This window comes from Aotus nancymaae, unplaced genomic scaffold (genome assembly GCF_030222135.1).
Source record: "Aotus nancymaae isolate 86718 unplaced genomic scaffold, 86718_ANA_hifiasm-v0.15.2.pri h1tg000006l, whole genome shotgun sequence".
In the NCBI taxonomy this organism is placed as follows: domain Eukaryota; kingdom Metazoa; phylum Chordata; class Mammalia; order Primates; family Aotidae; genus Aotus; species Aotus nancymaae.
This window is the reverse complement of record NW_026988417.1, coordinates 81522617-81542081: the sequence shown is the minus strand read 5'-3', so window position 1 is coordinate 81542081 and position 19465 is coordinate 81522617. Positions and strand designations below refer to the sequence as shown.

At 38.9% G+C, this 19465-nt stretch overlaps 2 protein-coding genes across 4 annotated transcripts in view; one reads left to right on the top strand and one right to left on the bottom strand.

Annotated features, from left to right (window-relative positions):
* Positions 1 to 4869: 4869 nt before the first annotated feature.
* HERC3 (HECT and RLD domain containing E3 ubiquitin protein ligase 3) overlaps positions 4870 to 19465 on the bottom strand; it is a 124548-nt gene continuing 109952 nt past the window's right edge. For all 3 annotated transcript variants that reach the window (XM_012437758.3, XM_021673246.2, XM_021673247.2), the window contains 3 exons: positions 8639 to 8822; positions 8310 to 8412; positions 4870 to 6647 (listed from right to left, as the gene is read on the bottom strand). In XM_012437758.3, coding sequence (XP_012293181.2) covers positions 6439 to 6647; positions 8310 to 8412; positions 8639 to 8822 — 496 coding nt within the window. In that variant the 3' untranslated portion in view covers positions 4870 to 6438. The remainder of the gene's footprint in view (positions 6648 to 8309; positions 8413 to 8638; positions 8823 to 19465) is intronic.
* On the top strand, positions 14033 to 15957 carry NAP1L5 (nucleosome assembly protein 1 like 5). The gene has a single exon (XM_012437759.3). The coding sequence runs from the start codon at positions 14107 to 14109 to the stop codon at positions 14656 to 14658; it is 552 nt and encodes a 183-aa protein (XP_012293182.2). The 5' UTR covers positions 14033 to 14106; the 3' UTR covers positions 14659 to 15957.

Below are 19465 nucleotides of genomic sequence, written 5' to 3'. Positions count from 1 at the left end.
AACTGGACCCCTTCCTGACACCTTACACTAAAATTGACTCCAGATGGATTAAAGACTTAAACATAAGACGTAACACCATAAAAACACTAGAAGGAAACCTAGGCAAAACCATTCAGGACATAGGCGTAGGCAAGGACTTTATGACCAAAACACCAAAAGCATTGGCAACAAAAGCCAAAATAGACAAATGGGACCTAATCAAACTCCACAGCTTCTGCATGGCAAAAGAAACAGTCAATAGAGTGAATCGGCAACCAACAGAATGGGAAAAAATTTTTGCAGCCTACCTGTCTGACAAAGGGCTGATATCCAGAATTTACAACGAGCTAAAAAAGATTTACAAGAAAAAAACAAACAAGCCCATTCAAAAATGGGCGAAGGATATGAACAGATACTTTACAAAAGAAGACATACATGAGGCCAACAAACATATGAAAAAATGCTCATCATCACTGGTCATTAGAGAAATGCAAATCAAAACTACATTGAGATACCATCTCACACCAGTTAGAATGGCGATCATTAAAAAATCTGGAGAAAACAGATGCTGGAGAGGATGTGGAGAAATAGGAACACTTTTACACTGTTGATGGGAGTGTAAATTAGTTCAACCATTGTGGAAAACAGTGTGGCGATTCCTCAAGGACCTAGAAATAGAAATTCCATTTGACCCAGCAATCCCATTACTGGGCATATATCCAAAGGATTATAAATCGTTCTACTATAAGGACACATGCACACGAATGTTCATTGCAGCACAGTTTACAATAGCAAAGACCTGGAACCAGCCCAAATGCCCATCGATGATAGACTGGACAGGAAAAATGTGGCACATATACACCATGGAATATTATGCAGCCATTAAAAACGAGGAGTTCACGTCCTTTGTAGGGACATGGATGAACCTGGAAAACATCATTCTCAGCAAACTGACACAAGAACACAAAATCAAACACCACATGCTCTCACTCATAGGTGGGTGTTGAACAAGGAGAACACATGGACACAGGGAGGGGAGCACTATACACGGGGGTCTGTTGGGGGGGAGGGGGGACAGTGGGGGGGTGGGGAGTTGGGGAGGGATAGCATGGGGAGAAATGCCAGATATAGGTGAAGGGGAGGCAGGCAGCAAATCATACTGCCACGTATGCACCTATGAAATAACCCTGCATGTTTTTCACATGTACCCCAAAACCTAAAATGCAATTAAAAAATAAATAAATAAATAAATAAATAAACTACAAAGCCATATGAACCAGAACAACATGGTACTACCATGACAACAGGCACACAGACCAACAGAATAGAGAACCCAGAAATAAATTCACAAATTTATAGATAACTCATTTTTGACAATGGTGCCAAGAACATACATTGGGGAAAGGACAGCCTCTTCAACAACTGGTGCTGAGAAAACTGGATACCCATATGCAGAAGAATGAAACCAGATTGCATCCCTCTCACTATGTATAAAAAACCAAATCAAAGCAAATGAAATAAATTAAGACCTGAAAGTATTATATCCAACTACTAGAAGAAAAACACTGGGGAAATGCTTCAGAACACTGGTCTGAGCAAAGATTTTTTGGGTAAGACCTCAAAAGCATAGGCGGCAACATCAAGAATAGATAAATATGATTCCATAAAGCACAAAAGCTTCTGCAGAGCAGAAGAAACAACAGAGTAAAGATACAACCTACGAAATGGGAGGAGATATTTGTAAACTATCCAATAAAAGATTAATAACCAGAATGTATAAAGAACTCAAACAATTCAAGAGTAAAAATACTGTGATTTAAAAATAGGCAAATGATCTGAACAGACATTTCCCAAAAGAAGACATATAAACAGCTAACAGGTATATGAAAAAATACTCAATATCACTAATAATTAGGGAAATGAAAATCAAAACCACAGTGAGATACCATCTCATCCCTGTTAAAATGGCTGTCCTCTAAGAGACAAAAAATAATAGACATTGTCAAGAATGCAGAGAAAGGTGAATGCTCATACCCTTTGGTGGGAATGTAAATTAGTGCCAGTAGAGAAAACAGTATGGAGATTCCTCAAAAAACTAAAAATAGATCTATTATATGATCTAGCAATCCCACTGCTGGGTATATGCCCAAAAGAAAGGAAATCAGTATGTCAAAGAGACATCTGCATTTCCATGTTGGTTGCAGCACTGTTCACAATAGCCACGATATAGACTCAACCTAAGTATCCATCAACAGATAAATAAAGAAAATGTGGTCTATAAAAACAAGGGAATATTAGTTATTAAAAAAGAAGGAAATCTTACCATCTGCAGCAACATGGATGGAACTGAAGGTCACGATGTTAACTGAAATAAGCCAGGCACAGAAAGACAAATATTGCATGTTCTCATTCATATGTAAGAGCTAAAAAAGTTGCTCTCATGGAGGTAGAGAATAGAATGATAGTTACCAGAGGCTGGGCAAATACTAGGGGGAGAGGGATAAAAAGAGGTTGGTTAATGGGTACAAAAATACAGTTAGAAAGAAGATATAAGTTCTAGTGTTTGATAGCACTATAGGGTGGATATAATAATAATTTATTGTATGTTTAAAAATAGCTAAAGATTTGGAATGTAACCAAGAAAAAAAGATAGACATTTTGATATCCTAATTACCCTGATTTAATGATTTAATCATTATACATTGTATGCTTGTATCAAAATATCACAAGTACCCCATAATATGTACAACTATGTGCCAATAAAAGTTATTTAAAAATAAAAGATTTATTAATAAAAGAAAAAAATTAGTCTTCTGAAAAAAAGAATTCTACAGAGAAGGATCCCCTAAAGGGTATAAAGTACATCCCTCTCTCAGTGTTTTACAAAAGGGCCTGTCTTAGTCCAGTCAAGCTGCTATATAACAAAATGCCAAACACTAGGTAACTTATAAACAACAGAAATTTACTTTTCACAGTTCTGAAGGCTGGGAAATCCAAGATCAAGGCACTGGTGGTGTCTGGCGAGGCCTACCTTCTCACAGACTGTGCCATCTTGCTGTGTCCTCATATGGTAGGGAGGGCAAGGCACCTCTCCGGGTTCTCTTTTATAAAGGAACTAATATCACTAGCACACTGCACACAATTTATACAGGTTCATAATTATTAGATCAAAACCTTAGTATTAATATCAATTTCTGTGGGTTAATCTTAGTTAAAACTTGATTTTCTTACCTCTGTGGCAGATAACGCCAAACACTTGTTCTGAGTCAACAACAAATTATGACTCAAGTTCCTAACACGTCAAGAAGGTGTTCCACTCTGTTACTGTGATTCTTGCAAGTCTTGTCTCATAAGGGTTGGAAGTTTTTTTCTGTAAAGGGCTAGATAATATGTTAGGCATTGTAGGCCATCCAGTCTCTGTCATGTATCCTTCCATTTTTAAGTTTTTCAACCCTTTTAAAATGTAAAAACCATTTTAGCCCATGGGCCATAGTTTGCTAACCCCTGGTCTCTGGGATTATTAATGAGTACCATATAAAACATCAAGAGGCTTTCACACGGAGTAGATAGAACTATCAGAATTTGCTAATTGCCTCATTGCACTGTCCTTGATCCCTACCCACCAAAATAAAGTTGCCAAAGAATTTATTAAAGAGGCAAATGACTAAAACAATGAAGAAGCATCTGAAAGTTTTCAGGGGAGGGAAGGTTGGTAGGTGGATAGGCAAATTCAGAAATGCCTATGCAGAAGATGTAACTCTTCTAAAGCATTAAGTAATGAAGGGGAAAAGGAAACTATCTCATAAATATCATAGTGTTTTAGAAGCAGCACAAGATTTCATTCATGCAACAAATATTTAGATATATGCACTGGGTATTTCTGTGTTCAGACATTTTCTCAGTAATGGAATTATAAAATTTTAGAGCTCAAAGTGACCTTAGAAATTATCTGATCCAATCTCCTTATTTTATGGATGAGAATTCTGAGGCCTCAAAGTTAGTTAAAATAATTTGGCAATTTCTGTGCAAAATTAAATGTAGTGGGGGTTCCCCCCCTCAAATATAGCACTTGTGTAGACTATTAAATGTTTGTTGAATGGAGCTTATTAATGGAAAACTCCTATTCTCTTTATCACCTTTAAACCATCTTTTTAATCTGGCAAAACAATACATTTACTTGTTTTACCAATTTACTTAAAATACTTTTTTTTTTTTGCTGTGTCTCACACACTTTTGGTGTGCTTAAGTGGGCTAACAATCACCAGTCATTAAATGAACCAGTCTCTGATCCACCTTTAGCTCCTCCTTCTCCCTGCAGGCTCCTAGTCCCTCCACTCACTCCCCCTACCTCTCCTCAGACACTCTTCTCTAGCTCTGCTGTGCCACTATCACTGCTATCTCAGCTGCTGTCTTTCTGCTTCAGTCTTTCCCACCTAAATATCTCCAGATTTAGACCATCCACATTTTCCTTCTTAAGACCAGGCTCAGGTCTTATCACCCCCAGGTTCTGAACAACAAAACAAATCCTGCTTGGCTACTATCTACCTTCTTTCTCCCAAGTCTTATTTACCATTATTCGCCTATTTCCTCTGATGTTCCCTTCAAACCCTTCCTGGTTTTTGCCTAAATATGCCTCAATGTACCAGCAGCCCTTGCTAAAGCCTCCCTCTTCATGAGAAACACCTTTTCGTCAATCCCAACCGTCAGAAACCCCATTCTTCCTCAATGCCATCTGTTCCTTGCCCCTGCTTTCTTCTCCATTTCTGTAGCACTTGGTTCTACTTTCTTATGAGGGAATCAAATCTGATCTTCTATCAGATCATCTGAGTATATGACCTAATGCTTCTACTAAAGGCAAGCTATCCATTCTGCAAGTACAATAAGAAATAATTTTAAGTTAAAACACCAAATTTATTGCATAATATTGAACTATATGCACACACATAGAAAATAAACATTTCATATAACTGTATATATATTTTTAATCCTGTATTTATAAAGACTGAAAAACTACCAATTTAGCCATTGGAATAGGTTTTAAAAAACAAAAAGAAAAAGCAAAAATCTACAATCCTTCATCAAGATTTGATGCTTTATCACAGTTCATAAATACTTCATTTTATATAAATATTTTCTCTAGTTACTAGGAATTTAAAATTAGACTTACATGGATTCTTTAATCATGTAGAATTTTCTTACTCCATGATGAGGAAGGTTGAGCATGTCATTATTTTTAAAATACATATATTTGATTTAAACACAATCCCCCCTAAAATCCCACTGTAAACAAACATTTCAAATATGATAAAGGTTCATAATAAAGAATGTCCTAAAGTCTCAGCAATTAGGGAAGAGGAAAAAAATTTGAGTAAAAATTTTGAAATTGAAATAAAAATTCGGGGAAAAAAAGGCTGCATGCATCCACTAGAAGGAGAGGAAGGGAGCACTGAGTCAAGTAACAAAGAATGGGATAAAATAAAGAAGAAACAAAAGGAAAATCAGGGAGGAAGCAGGGTACAAAAAGGAGAAAAGGGAAGGGAGGAAGGAAAAAGTGGTAGACGACATAAGGTGATAGAAAAAGGGTAAGAATTTATTATTTCTACTTTCCTTGGACAATATAGAGACACAAAATAGTTAATGCAACTTGCTCCAAAAGCAAGACAACGGGAGTGGTGGGTCAATCAATTAACCTTATTGTCAAAGGGAAAACGATGAGTTACAAACAAAATTAGGTTCAGCTGCAATGAATGCTAAGCTGCTCTGCACATCTTTAGAAGGTCTAGGAAATAGGCACAGCCATGGGAAAGTTGCTATTCCCTCAAGAACTTTTTAAAAGCAAGATATGTTTATATAGGTTCCCATAAATTCTTAGGACTTCTGCCAGAGTGATGGACCCAGACTCAGCTTTTTGGACTTGGGAGTTTCTGAAGTAGTCCTTTCCTCCTTTGGGTTAAAGGAGGGCTGCAACAAGCCAGGGGCATTTCCAAGGATACAGAGGAAGGTGACATTCTTGCATGCGCAGATAAGAAAGGACAGATCAGTCAAAATCATTCTTACAGAGGAATGAGAAGTTGAGAGAAGGACAAGGAAGCATTGTAAAAAAAGATCAGGGCTGAGAGAGACTTTTGGGAAATGAAAGTTTAAAAATCCACTGCCATTTTATCCAGCAGAGTGCAACACATTCACAAGTGCAGGGAACACTGGGTAGTTTGATTTAAAACAAAAACAAAAACACCTCCCATACAAGTGCCAATTTTTTACCCCATCCCCAACCCCTAATTTTTCAAAAAGGTTGTTAACTTTTATACAATAACAGAAATACATCAACCAGGCTCAGGATTTAAAAGTCCCAATCCACGTAGACAATAAAAAAATAGAAATCACTCCCCATGATTTTCTGTATAGGCCTCAATGTAGACATTGAGGAGGGAAGGGAAATCTTAGACAAGCTGAGGAGGCTCAGGCCAAACTAAACCCTTCATAGTTGTCAAGAGCCTGGGTCAGCCGTGCACTCAGAATCTCTTTGCTGCTGTACTTGGGGAGGTCAAGAAGGTTGTAACAAGTGTGGGCCACCGGCAAGTACTCCTCCCCGCTGGCTGTGGACTGGATGACAATCTGTAGGCTGGCCATGCCGTAGATGGGAATCCGATCGCTGCCTGTCAGGAACACTGAGGAGAACGAGAAATGGCATTAGCAGCTAAGCAAATGGAGAATGGATCTCGGAGGTCCTTCTAGCAACAGGAGAGGAAGGCATGACACCCTGTGGCTTGCATGAGAAGTACAATTGCATGTATTTGCCAATATGTATCCTGTGGAATGACGCTCAGATGCCCTTAAGAAAAAAGAGGCCTCAGGCAAATGTATGCCCTCATAAATTTTAGGGGATTTCACAAAATCAAAGAGGGAAGGAATTATTGTCATAGGAAAAGAGGAGCTGATCTCAGGGGAAACCAGGAAGAAGAGTGAAGTCTCTGACCTCAGGGTCTCCTCTCACCTCAAGTGCCTGATGCCTGCACCACCTTGGCTATGGAATTCCATTTAGGATCTATTTGCTCTCCTTTTCATGTCTCCATTTTTCTTAAACCAGAAGAGCTGACCCAGACATTATGTTAGACATTTCACTCTTGTGACATGCACTGTGACTTGGCAAAACAGAGAGAGGGAGACAGAGAGAGAAAGAGAGCCGGCTGTCTTTCCTTGTTTTCTAGTGCTGAGTAACGTTCTCACAGTTGAACTGCTGGAAATTTCTATAAGAAAATTATTAGTTAAGAAGCACTTTCCAATAACCTGTCATTTTCTGAGGCTGTGATACATAAACTTTCTTGCTAAAATCCCCAGAATTAACAAACATTTCCATAAGTCCAATGAACAGAAAGTGCCTTTTTCTAGGAAAATCTCAAGACCATGAGCAGGCTTCTCTTGAATGTCACAGTCCTACAAGCTCACTTGGCAAACCTTAACCTGTCATTCAACTCCTCTACCACTGCTTCTCAATAGCCAATGCAACCAGGCAGAGGAGAAGTGGTCGTCTTTTTAAGAATTCTTGTGTAAGATCTCCGCTTCCTCTCATCCTTGCTCCCATGTGAGGTGCAGAATCTAGGAGTAAGTCCTCAATTACTATTGATATATGCTCAGTTTTATAAAGCAAAATAGACTGCCTATCAAACCCTGTGTTTTGGTTTTGTAAGACTAAAATTCCATACTATGCACTGGCTAATTTCTGATACTGATTACACACAAACACAAGCTGAGAAATATTTCAGCTATTTTTAAAAAGCTGAATTTGTTCATGTAAATCAGAATTCATTTTCCTTTCCAAAGGTATCATTACCCTTCTCAAATGTCATTCAGCCAGTCACAAAGGTGTACATATTGTATGATTCAATTTATATTAAATGTCCAGAATAGACAAATCCACAGAAAGACTGGTGGGGGAGTTGGGAAGAAATGGAGAATGACTGATAATAGGTATGGGGTTTCTTTTTTGAGGTTATGAACGTATTCTACAATTGACTGTGTGATAGTTTCACAACTCTCTATATACTAAAAAACCACTTAAGTATACCCTTTAAATGAGTATGGTATATAAATTATATCCTAATGAAAAATCAGTGAGATGCTTCTTTTCTTCATGAAACCCCTCCTGTTAGGCAACAGATCTGGATTAACAATCTATATTGTGCCTGAGATTAAGACAAAAAGCAAACATAGTGAAAGACCTAGTCTTTACCATTTAAATGAGTGAAGCCTCAGCTGTGGAGCATATCATCCTATACTGTATGTAAGACTAAAATATAGACAAATATCATATTGAGATTACTGATACTTACAGAGAAACTTCTTCTTCTTTTCCAATGGAAACTCATGAAATGTTTCCCAAAATAGTTTTACAGTGGGATGTGTGGCCGAGTAATCTCCCTTGTAGATGGCAGTCTGTCCAAGAAAGACAAAAAGAAAAAAATGTATCTTAGAAGAATATTATAATAGACCTAATATATCACTTGCATTTGAGGCCAAGAAATAAGTGCTGAGATACAGGACACCTGTAAATCTTACTCCACCACAGTATGCTTGGAATGGGATCCGGCTCTGGGAACACCTCCCCAGGCTGCTGCTGCTTCGCTGGAGTTAAAGAAGTTGAAGGATCTTTTGTGCTTACCTCTTCCAGTTCTTCCCAGTTGTAGTTGCTGTTCCCCACCATCATAGCCCTCAGTTCTGAAGGCTGGAAGAGCTCAAGTACTTTGCCACCACACACCTTTAGGAAGCCACTAGAGAAGGCTGTGTACCATTCATGAACTGAGAGTTGGAAGACATAATTCACATAAGCATCCACAAATTCCTGCCTGCCAGAACACAAAAGAAATCAAATACATTTAGCTCAAAGTCTTGTAAAGCTAATGAAGTTACCCTTCTACACTGAGTTTGGGAGTGATAAAAAATGGAATTTCATCAAATTGTCTCATCAGGAGGCATCCTAAGGCATCATATAGGTTACCAGTTCTCCTCTCCTCCCTCTCCATCCCCAGCCCTAGCATTCTACCAAGTGCCTCAGGTGATACAGATAAGCCAGGCAGGAAGGAGAGCAGGCCATACTACTGACTTTACCTGAAGTATTCCAGTTTTCATGTTAAAGTCCTGCTTAAAATTTAGTGTGGAAAAAAATAATAAGTCTTTTTCTGCTTAAAATAAAAAGTCTAAGATAACAGTTCTAGGCCACTTTCCTTATCCTCAGAAACAAATAAAGCTAAACCACTTGATATTTGTATTCTCACCTATTTTAAAAGGTTAATTTTCTAACTCCTTGGTAATAAAACCTTTACCCCTGGAAAGAATCATCTCAAATAATGGCTCCATCTCACTAATAATCAAGCAAATGCAAATGAAGATGAGTGAACTGTCATTTGCCCTCATCAGACTGGTGTAAGTTTAAAATGAGATAGAATCAATTTGGTGAAGGTGTAGGAAGACAGAAACCTTATAGGCAGCTGGTAGGAAGATAAACTGAAATGATGGGAACCACATATAGCAACCATGGAAATAGAAATAAATGAAGATCAACCAAATGAGAAGAACAAAGGCTATTTTTTCAGAGCTGCTATAGCAAGAGAGTCAGCCACTGTCACTTGTGTTGTGGCAGAGACTCAAAGGCAAGTAGAGGAGTGGAAAAGCTTTACAGTGGAAACAGGGAAGGCATCAGGTACCCTCTGACTGGAGGATGCCAGCCTGTGGAAGCTGCAGGTGGGCTAACTAGAAGCAGGCATCCTATGTGACTGGTTAAGGGTGCATATTTGGCTTTCTCTGGTTGGTCCTAAGTTGGAAGTAGAAACAAAAATTAGGGAAGTTGTTGGTTATTAATCACATCCTGTCCTCTTTGGGCCCACCATTACAGAAGTTATCAAGAGAGAGCTGGCAATCAGGATCCCTGCAAGTCTGACTTATAGCAGGCTAGCTTTCTGGGCTGCCTGTTGTAGAGAAGAGGTAGGTTTCCTGGGCAGGTTGCTGCAGATTGTGGGTCTCAGCTCCATTTTTATATATGCCCTGGCCATTGTCCGTAGGTACATTCAGTCTCTAACAAGTGGAAATGTTAACTGTGAACCTCAACATAAACATTTTGGGGGGAAATTCTGTCAATATCTAGAGAAGTTGAAAATGTAAATACCCCTTGACTATGCTTCTGTGCTAGCAGATGGGTAATGCAGGGAGACGCTAACACGTGTAGACAAGAAGATGAGTGCAGCGAAGTTTACTGCAGCATTGTCTTGTAATATGGAGAATTTAGAGAAACAAAACTAAATATCCAGTAATATGAGCATGGACAAGGAAAAGATGGTAGAGTCATGATGGAAACCATAAAGCAGAGCACTTTAATGGAATTAACTAAACCTATACTTAGCAAAATGAATGGAATCTCAAGAACAATGCTAAGTGAAAATCAAGTATTTGCATGTTCAATAAAATATGACACCATTTATGTAAGCTGTGTTTTAACACTTAAAACAATGCTACTTATAAAAGGTAGTAAGTAGCTCTGTCGCTTAGAGCTTGTGACCCTTGGGCAAGCTATTTAATTTTTCCATGCCTCCATGTCCTTATTTGTAAAATGGAGAAAGTAAGGGTAGATAACTCATGGGACTGCTTTAGGATTAAATGAGTGAATACACGTAAGAGTGTTTAAACCAAGGCTGCTGTATAACAATTGCTTTGTAAGTGTTAGCTAGTATTATTGTATTGTTTACGGACATGAGATTTTGCTTATGAGTATGAAATTATACATATGATGCATATGTAAGAGGTATAAGTGTTCTTTTTAAAAACAAAGACATTCATGTAAAAAGATCTTTGGTCAGGTGTGGTGGCTCAAGCCTCTAATTCCAGCACTTTAGGAGGCTGAGGCAGGCAGCTGGCTTGAGCCCAGCAATTTGAGACCAGCCTGGGCAACATGGTATAAGATCCGGTCTCTACAAAAAATTAGCCAGGCCTTGTGGTGCATGCCTGTAGTCCCAGTAACTCAGAAGGCTGAGGTGGGAAGTCACCTGAGCCCAGGAGGTTGAGGCTGCAGTGAGCCGTGATCATGCCACTGTACTTATTCCTCAGTGACAAAGCAAGACCGTCTCAAAAAAAAAAAAAAAAAAAAAAAAAGCTGTTTTAATACACATTTATTATAAAAAGTAAAAAAAAAAAAAATGAAAAAAATACATATCAAATTCATAAGAATTTTGTCTGTGTAAGAAAGAAAATGGGAAGAGGGGAATGGGATTAAGGGTATGTACAAAAAGAAGCTGAACAGTATCAGTAATTTTTTTCTTTTATTAAAAAACTGAAGCAAATATCTGTTGACTCTGGATCAGATATACAAATGTTTGTCACATTATTCTATGTACTTTTTGTATTTTAAATTTAAAACAATTTTAAAACACCACATCATGAAGATAGTTATTTACTACTTATCCATCACTGTCATTTAATACTTCATAAAGCTACATTTGAATTACTGCGTTTCCTCTAAGCAGATACTTTTTACATGTTCACCATCCACACCAAAACTAACCAACAAACGGTGTAATACAGTGGATAAGTGAGGTAGACAGGGGTTCAACATGGCAGCAAATACCTAAAAAGGTAGATGTGGCTTTGGAATTAGGAAACAAGTAGATCCTGGAAGAGTTTTGAGGAGCTTGATAGAAAAAGCCTGGATTTCCCTGACGAGACTATTGGTAGAAACAGCTCAATAGTCTCAGGAAGCAGCCTGAGACTGTCACCATCTAGGTACCCATTCTTGAAACTTCTAGCTAGCGGCCTCCAGTATTGCTTTTTAGCAACACTAAACAGACTAAAGCCACCTTGTAAAACAGTATGGCAGCTTCTTATGAAGTTAACCATACATTTACTATATGACCCAGCAATCCGACTGCTAGGTATTTTTACCCAAGAGAAATAAAAGTCCATGCTCATAGAGAAACCTGTGGATGAATGATCACAGCCTTATTCACTATTACGAAAAACTGGAAACAACACAAATGGGAATACTACCCAATAATAAAAAGGAACAACTTACTAATACATACAACAACATAAATGAATCTCAAATCCACTCTGCTAGTGAAAAAAGCCAGACTCAAAAGGCTACATTCACATGATTTCATTTTCCCGACATTCTGGATAAAACAGAAATACTGAGAACAGAGAACAGCTCAGTGCTCGCCAGGGCTGGGTGTTGCGAATGGCCATGAGGGACTTTCAGGGGGCAATTTACTGTTCTATATCTTGATTACTACAGGGCTTACATTACTGTATTTGCTTGTGAAAGCACCCTTAAAAGGGTGACTTTTACTGTTATACACATTATACCTCGATAAGCCAGACTTTAAAGAATAATAGTCTAGTTTAATACTAAGTTTTAAGATCTGTTGAGACAGGAATATAAAAATCTTGAAAGATGAGCATATCCTAGATGTTTTAAGCAAGATAAGTTAGTCAAATGAATTTAACTAACTTACTTTACAAAATTTGGGTTTTGTAAAGTCTGTCACAACTTCCATACTACAGGGATCAAAAGACCTATTTTCTGTCCCTGAATCTGCCAATTAACAGATACATGGCAATAAGACGATTTCACTGTATTTGCTTCTAAGTGTACTACCTGTAAAATGAGAAACATCATTCCTAATCTCAAGGTGGCTGTAGCCATCAAAAGAGATGATATATGGGAGTGGAAGAAGGTGGAGAAGAAGACAGTGAGCCGGTAAGAAGATGGTGAGCAGGGTAGAGAAGAAGACGGTGCAGGGGGGACGGTGAAGAAGAAGATCATCATGGGGGAAGATGGGGAAGAAGGTCGGGGGAGGTGCGGAAGAAGTCTGGAAAGAAGACGGTCAGGAAGATCATGGGGAAGAAGATGGTGAGCAGGGGAGGAACAAGAGGGTGGGGCTGGGTGGGTGGAGAGGAAGAGGATGGGGGTGGGGAAGATGAGACAAGGGTGGGGAAGAAGAGGGTGGGGAAGAAGAGGGTGAGGAGGGGGGAAGAAGAGGGTGAGGAGGGTGGGGAAAAGAACAGTGCAGGGGAAAGATAAGGAAGAAGGCAGTGAGTGGGGAAGGCGAGGAAGAAGATGGGCAGAACGTGGGGCCTAAGACAGTGCAGGTGTGAAGGAGGGAGGGAAGAAGACGGTATGGGGGCAAGTTGTGAAAACAGATGGTGGGGAAGGAAGGGAAGCAGACAGTGTGGGGGGAAGGCCGGCAAGATGAAGGTGAGCAGGGTGGGATAGATGACACATGCTTTAAGCAAGCTAAGAGGGGCCCCATGTTTTAGACAGGCTTGCTTTTTATCAGCCCTCCTCAAGCTTTAGTCCTTCCCACAGGCCAAAGATTCTGTAGAATCTTCTAGAACACATACCAGGACACCGGGAGCTCTGAAATTTCCTACCCAAACGGCTCCAAAACTGCTTCCAGGGGCATCCTGCTGTGAAATGACCTCGCCACCAGGATATGTGCCTCTTGGCGTGTGGGATGGCCAAGGGGGTGTTGGGTGGACAGACAGGTACAGAGCTTGTATATGCAGGCTGCCCTATCCACACACAGGCACCCCAGATCCCCAAAGGGGTGGAATGCAGCCACCTCGCCCGTCCTCCACTGCCTGGAGAGGAATGTAGAGAAATCTAAGAGGTGATCAAACGCCAGCTACGGAGAGATGCAGATGATAGCTAAGACGTCAGTACTGGCATTTGTAGCAGGGCCTTGAAGGAGGGTGAGGAGCACACAGAAAACAGGCTAAGGCCATCTATGCAGTTCCTGAAGAAGCGCCTCGGGCAGCCAGGGACACTCCCAGCCCAGCTCAACAGGGGGTGGTACATGGGTGGACTAGGAACAGGATGTCTCTCCAACAGGCGGGTGTGGAGAGCCCTGGAGACGGCAGGGTAGCAACAGGAGGAATCTGGTGCAGTATGAGCGCACGGCCGTCAGCTGAGAGCGGGGAGCCAGTCAAATGCCGCGAAAGCCGGGGGCGGGGCCGCGGCCCACGTCAGTCCCGCGGCCGCGCGTCACCGCCACTTGCCGCATCCGCTAGATCTCTCTGGACCAGCACGGGTGCAGGGCCTCTGCGGGAGCACTCCTAGACCTCTGCGCCTTCTCTTCTAACATGGCCGACTCGGAAAACCAGGGGCCCGCGGAGCCAAGCCAGGCGGCAGCGGCAGCTGCGGAGGCAGCAGCGGAGGAGGTAATGGCGGAAGGCGGTGCACAGGGTGGAGACTGTGACAGCGCGGCTGGTGACTCTGACGGCGCGGCTGGTCAGATGGCTGAGGAGCCCCAGACCGCTGCGGAGAATGCCACAAAGCCGAAAAATGACTTTATCGAGAGCCTGCCTAATTCGGTGAAATGCCGAGTCCTGGCCCTCAAAAAGCTGCAGAAGCGATGCGATAAGATAGAAGCCAAATTTGATAAGGAATTTCAGGCTCTGGAAAGAAAGTATAATGAAATCTATAAGCCACTGCTCGCCAAGATCCAAGAGCTCACCGGCGAGATGGAGGGGTGTGCATGGACCTTGGAGGGGGAGGAGGAGGAGGAGGACGAGTACGAGGATGAGGAGGAGGAGGGGGAAGAGGAGGAGGAGGAGGAGGCTGCGGCAGAGGCTGCCGCGGGGGCCAAACATGACGATGCCAACGCCGAGATGCCTGATGACGCCAAGAAGTAAGGGGGGCAGAGATGGATGAAGAGAAAGCTCACGAAGAAAACAGCCTGGTTTTGTTTTTCCCAGAATATTGGTGGACTTAAAAAGGCTCAGGTTTTTGACCAAAATACAATGTGAATTTATTCTGACATTCCGAAAATAGATTAAATTGAAACAGTTAGATCCTGGCCAGCTCGATTCAAATTTGACTTTAATTTTGAAGAAATATATCAAAAGGTGTTAAAGAAAACCGAATTAAACCTAAAATTATGTTTTCATGGTCTCTTCTCTGAGGACTGAGGTTTACAAAGGGTGTTAGTAGATGCGAGGTAAAGAACATCACTTTGAAACCCATTCATCACATAGCATACACTACACATGGAACACCCAAGCCAAGACTGAACACGTTCTCAATGCTTAATTCTTAAATTTTTTTACTCATGACATTTCGCAGTGCAGAGAAGGCAGAACCCAAGAAAAATGTCATCTTTGAGACTTTGCTTTTGTAATGCAGACATCAGCTTTACACTTCACAGGAGATTGACGGCATTGAGGAAGACTGCAATAGAGATCATGACACCACTGTTAATAAGGCCAGAAAAACTGCCATTTCAAGTTCTGAAAAATGTTCTTTGAGTATTTGAATTTAGAGAAACAACATGGTTCCAAGAAGGAGGGTATAAAACCTGTATAATACTGTCAACTTATGTATTCATTAGTTACAATCTCACGTTTGTGTTTTCTTAGTAGTGTCTATTTACAAAGACGTAAAAAAAACCCCAAATATGTTTAAGTATTAAATCATTTACTTAGCATTTTAGAAGTATTAATTTACTTGAAGAGATGTAGAATGTAGCAAATTCTGTAAAGCATGTGTATCCAGTGTTACGTACTTTGATCCTTGTGATGTCTTTCTGTTATGTAGCTTTTAGGGTATAGCTGTGAAAATCATCAGAACTCTTCACTGAAGCTAATGTTTGGAAAAAATATATACTTGAAGAACTAATCTAAGTATGTGCCCCTACCCCCAGCTCAGAAGTAGAAAGGGTTTAAGTTTGCTTGTATTAGCTGTGCCTTCATTATTTTGCTATGTAAATGTGACATATTAAGTATAAAATGGTGCATAATCAAATTTTACTGCTTGAGGACAGACTGGCATACAGTAAGGATTTTTAGGAAGAATATATTTAATGTAAAGACTCTTAGCTTCTGTGTGGGTTTTGAATTATGTGTGAGCCAGTGATCTATAAAGAAATATAAGCTTAAAGTTGTTTACCACTGTGGTGTTAATAAAACAGTATTTTCAAAAAAAAATATAAAAGACTCAGTACTCTGCCTTATTCAAATCCCAGCTCTGCCTCCTATTAGTAATTTACCTTAGACGACTCAGCTAATATGCTCAGTGCTCAGTTTCTCCTCATCTACAAAAGGGAATAGGAACAGTCCCTTCCTCATGGGTTACTATGAAGAGTAAATGGATAAATACATATGAAGCCTGTAGAATAGTGTCCAAACCATGGTAAGTGCTGAATAATTCTTAGCTATTATTATTACATGAAAGATAAAGACAGTGATTGGAAATTCAATCCTTCTCTCCTGTTACGAAATGGAGAAACGGACATCATTATATCCCTCCATATGTTTACCATTCCTTATTATGAGAGAAGAATGTGGCCTTTAATTCAGAAACAAAGGAAATTAAATAAACTATCTTGTTTTGGTTTTCTCAATATAATATCAGGTTTTTACTATCTCCCAGAAAGGATAAAAGACTTCAATATAACATTAAAAATATACGAAAAAGGCTATTTCAACTTTTGTTTGCTTCATTCATTCTGAATGAAGCAGAAAGTATTTTTTAAAAAAACTAGACTCCAAAAAAATAAAAAAATCAGATGCCATTTGCTTCCTTTTCCCTGAAGGGTTAAAATTACAAAGAAGCAAAATGACGTTGCTTTATCCTAGGGAATGGAAGGCAGCACTGACCTGTTGCTAATAACAACAGGTTGTTGAGTGCAAACAACCTTAAGGTAATGTTAATCTTTCTTATGCTCAGGCCAACCAAAAGAGAAAATCAGAATAATATATTACATAACAAGTTCTGATTATCTTAATCATATGATTATCTTAATAAAGAAAAAAAATCTAATAAAATTTAAAATACATTTAGTATATCCAGGAATTAGATAAGACTATCATTTTACTATTTTTCTGGGTCCAGTAAAAAGCAAAAATGATTGAAACACAACTAAGAGGTATAATTATTGGGAAATGATTTTACATATAGAAAACCCAAGAGAATCAACTAAAAATTCAATTTAATAAGTTTGATGAATTGACCAGTTACCAGATAAATACACAAAAAAACAGTAACCATTTATAGGCACTAATAATGATCAAAATATATGGGAAAGGCTATCACAGTAAAAATAAGAAATCAAAATATTTATAAAAACCTCTAATAAGAAATGTGTATAATCTATGTGAAAATAAAAGACAAATAAATGTAACATAAGCCTTTGGATGGTAAGATTGAATATCACAAAAGTGTCAGTTCTTCCCAAATTAACTTTTAATTTATGACGATTCTAATTAAAACTCAAACTGGATCTGGAACTTAATATAATTACCATAATGTTCACCTTAAGAACAGCTAAGAAAACCTTTAGCAATTTGGAAACAGTTTAGATTTTTACCTCAGACCATAGACTAAAAAAATTTTTTTAAATATTTATCAATTACTGGACAGAGAATGGCTCAGAGTACTATAAGACCAAAAGAAGTAACAGACATGACAACATAAAAATTAAGAAATCATAGAGTTAAAGACATACACTCTGCATTTTCAAAAGCAAAAACAAACTGAGAATAAAACCCACTATAAATATGGATGGCAAAGGGTTAATAGTCCTAAACATAATGAAGAGTTCATATGAATCATATGAAAATTATTTAGTCCTACTAAAGAAATACATAAAGGACATCAGGAGAGTGTCTAAAAAGAGGAAAGACTGCAAACCCTGCCTAAGACAGATAGTGCTCACTTAGTGCTGCGTGTTCCTGAACCTGCAGCACTAGCTGAGCCGGGGCTCTGCCAGGGTCTGGAGACAAGCGTTCCCAGCTACGTGCTCTGGCCAGAAATCATTCTTTTATTTACGATAAGACTTTAGTTATGGGTTTTTTCTAGCTACCGGCTGTACCATCGTTGACGACTTCTCTAAGGATACAGGATGTTTGTGATGTCAAGCGATTTCTGCCATTTCCTAACTGGGCTAATCTTTATACTGTTTCCTGGACTGCTTATTTGATAGTTTCTCTGGCAACCCTAAAATCCGCATGTTAACATTTAGCAGGACACCCTTGCTTCAAGGTAGGTCAAACACTATCATTCATAAACCATTTTTAACTATTATAGCCCAAAATTAGTCAACAAAGCACAAAATAACTGGCAGAAAGAAAGGCAACATACAATACACACTCAACCAAATCTCTGAGTATTATACAGAAAACTGGCATGCCGATGCTTACCATGAAAAATAGCATAGCAGCTTTTTCTGCCTTAGAGTGTACATTCAATGCATACACATAGAAACATTTACACATATACACACACATACATACTTTTTTTAATTGAGGTGAAATTTACATAACATAAAATTAACCATTTTAAAGGGAACAATTCAGCAGCATTTTGTACATTCACAATGCTGTGCAACCACCTTGTCGTTAATTCATCTTTTAAACAAAGTATCTTAAAGGTAAACAGCAGTAAAATAGATCAATACTGTGTAGAATATGTAAAGTAGTCTTATGTGTAAAAGAAATGCAACATTTTTAAAGTGAGATTAAATTTCTTTTTAGTTGTTTTTTTTTTTAAATACACATAAGGACTGGGTGAAATGGTGATAATGACATAAAAGGCAGTATAATTCATTAGCAAAATAAACTTATCAAAAATATCATAAATTCAAATGTTATACACTTTAGTTCCATTTCACCCCAAGAACTTATGCAAAAGCAATTTTAAAGGCACAATATCCTTTATACACAAAAGATATTTGATATAGTCTTATTAAAAATGGTGGTGGGGAGAGAGAAAAAAAGAGAATTAAAAAAGAACATACAAACAAGCCAAATATTCAACAGTGAAGAAACAGAAAAATACACACCCACATAGTAGACCATACAGCCATTATTAAGGGTGTTCATGAGGACTTTGTAATAGCATTTTCAATATAAGCATTGTCTTCACTTAAGTTTAAAAATCCAGACATTCAATTTCATATGTATATAGTTATGTTTTTAACTATTCCAATTTTGCTTTTTAAAAACATTACATAGTCTGCCTGAAAGGAAAAACAGCAGACAGTCTTCAAAGTTATTTTTCTTCCTAGGAGGAAAGGAGGATGGGAACTCCTGAGCCCCAGCCTTAGCCCCTCAGAGGCCCTATGCTGATGCTCATGGAGTGGAGTCTGACTCAAATCACCTGGCTTTGAATCCTGACTCCAGTTTTGAATCCTGGATTTCTAGCTGTGTAACCTTGAATAAGAGACTTATGCCTGTCTGTGCCCCAGTTTCCTCATCAATAAATGGGGAGGCTTACCTGTAAAATATTTCAAATAGTGTCTGACATATGGTAAGCACTCAAGAAGTGTTACTGGCGTTTTAATTTGGCTGTTCCTGTAATAGTCTAGTGCAAATACAATGCAGATATTAAAGACTGCATCCCTCAGAAATTATCCTGAAAGATCAACTGAAGTCTGCCAGCAGTCCTGAAGTAGATCTTAAGGAGCAAGAAGTGTTTGTCATGTATGAGTTTTATTCTCAGGTT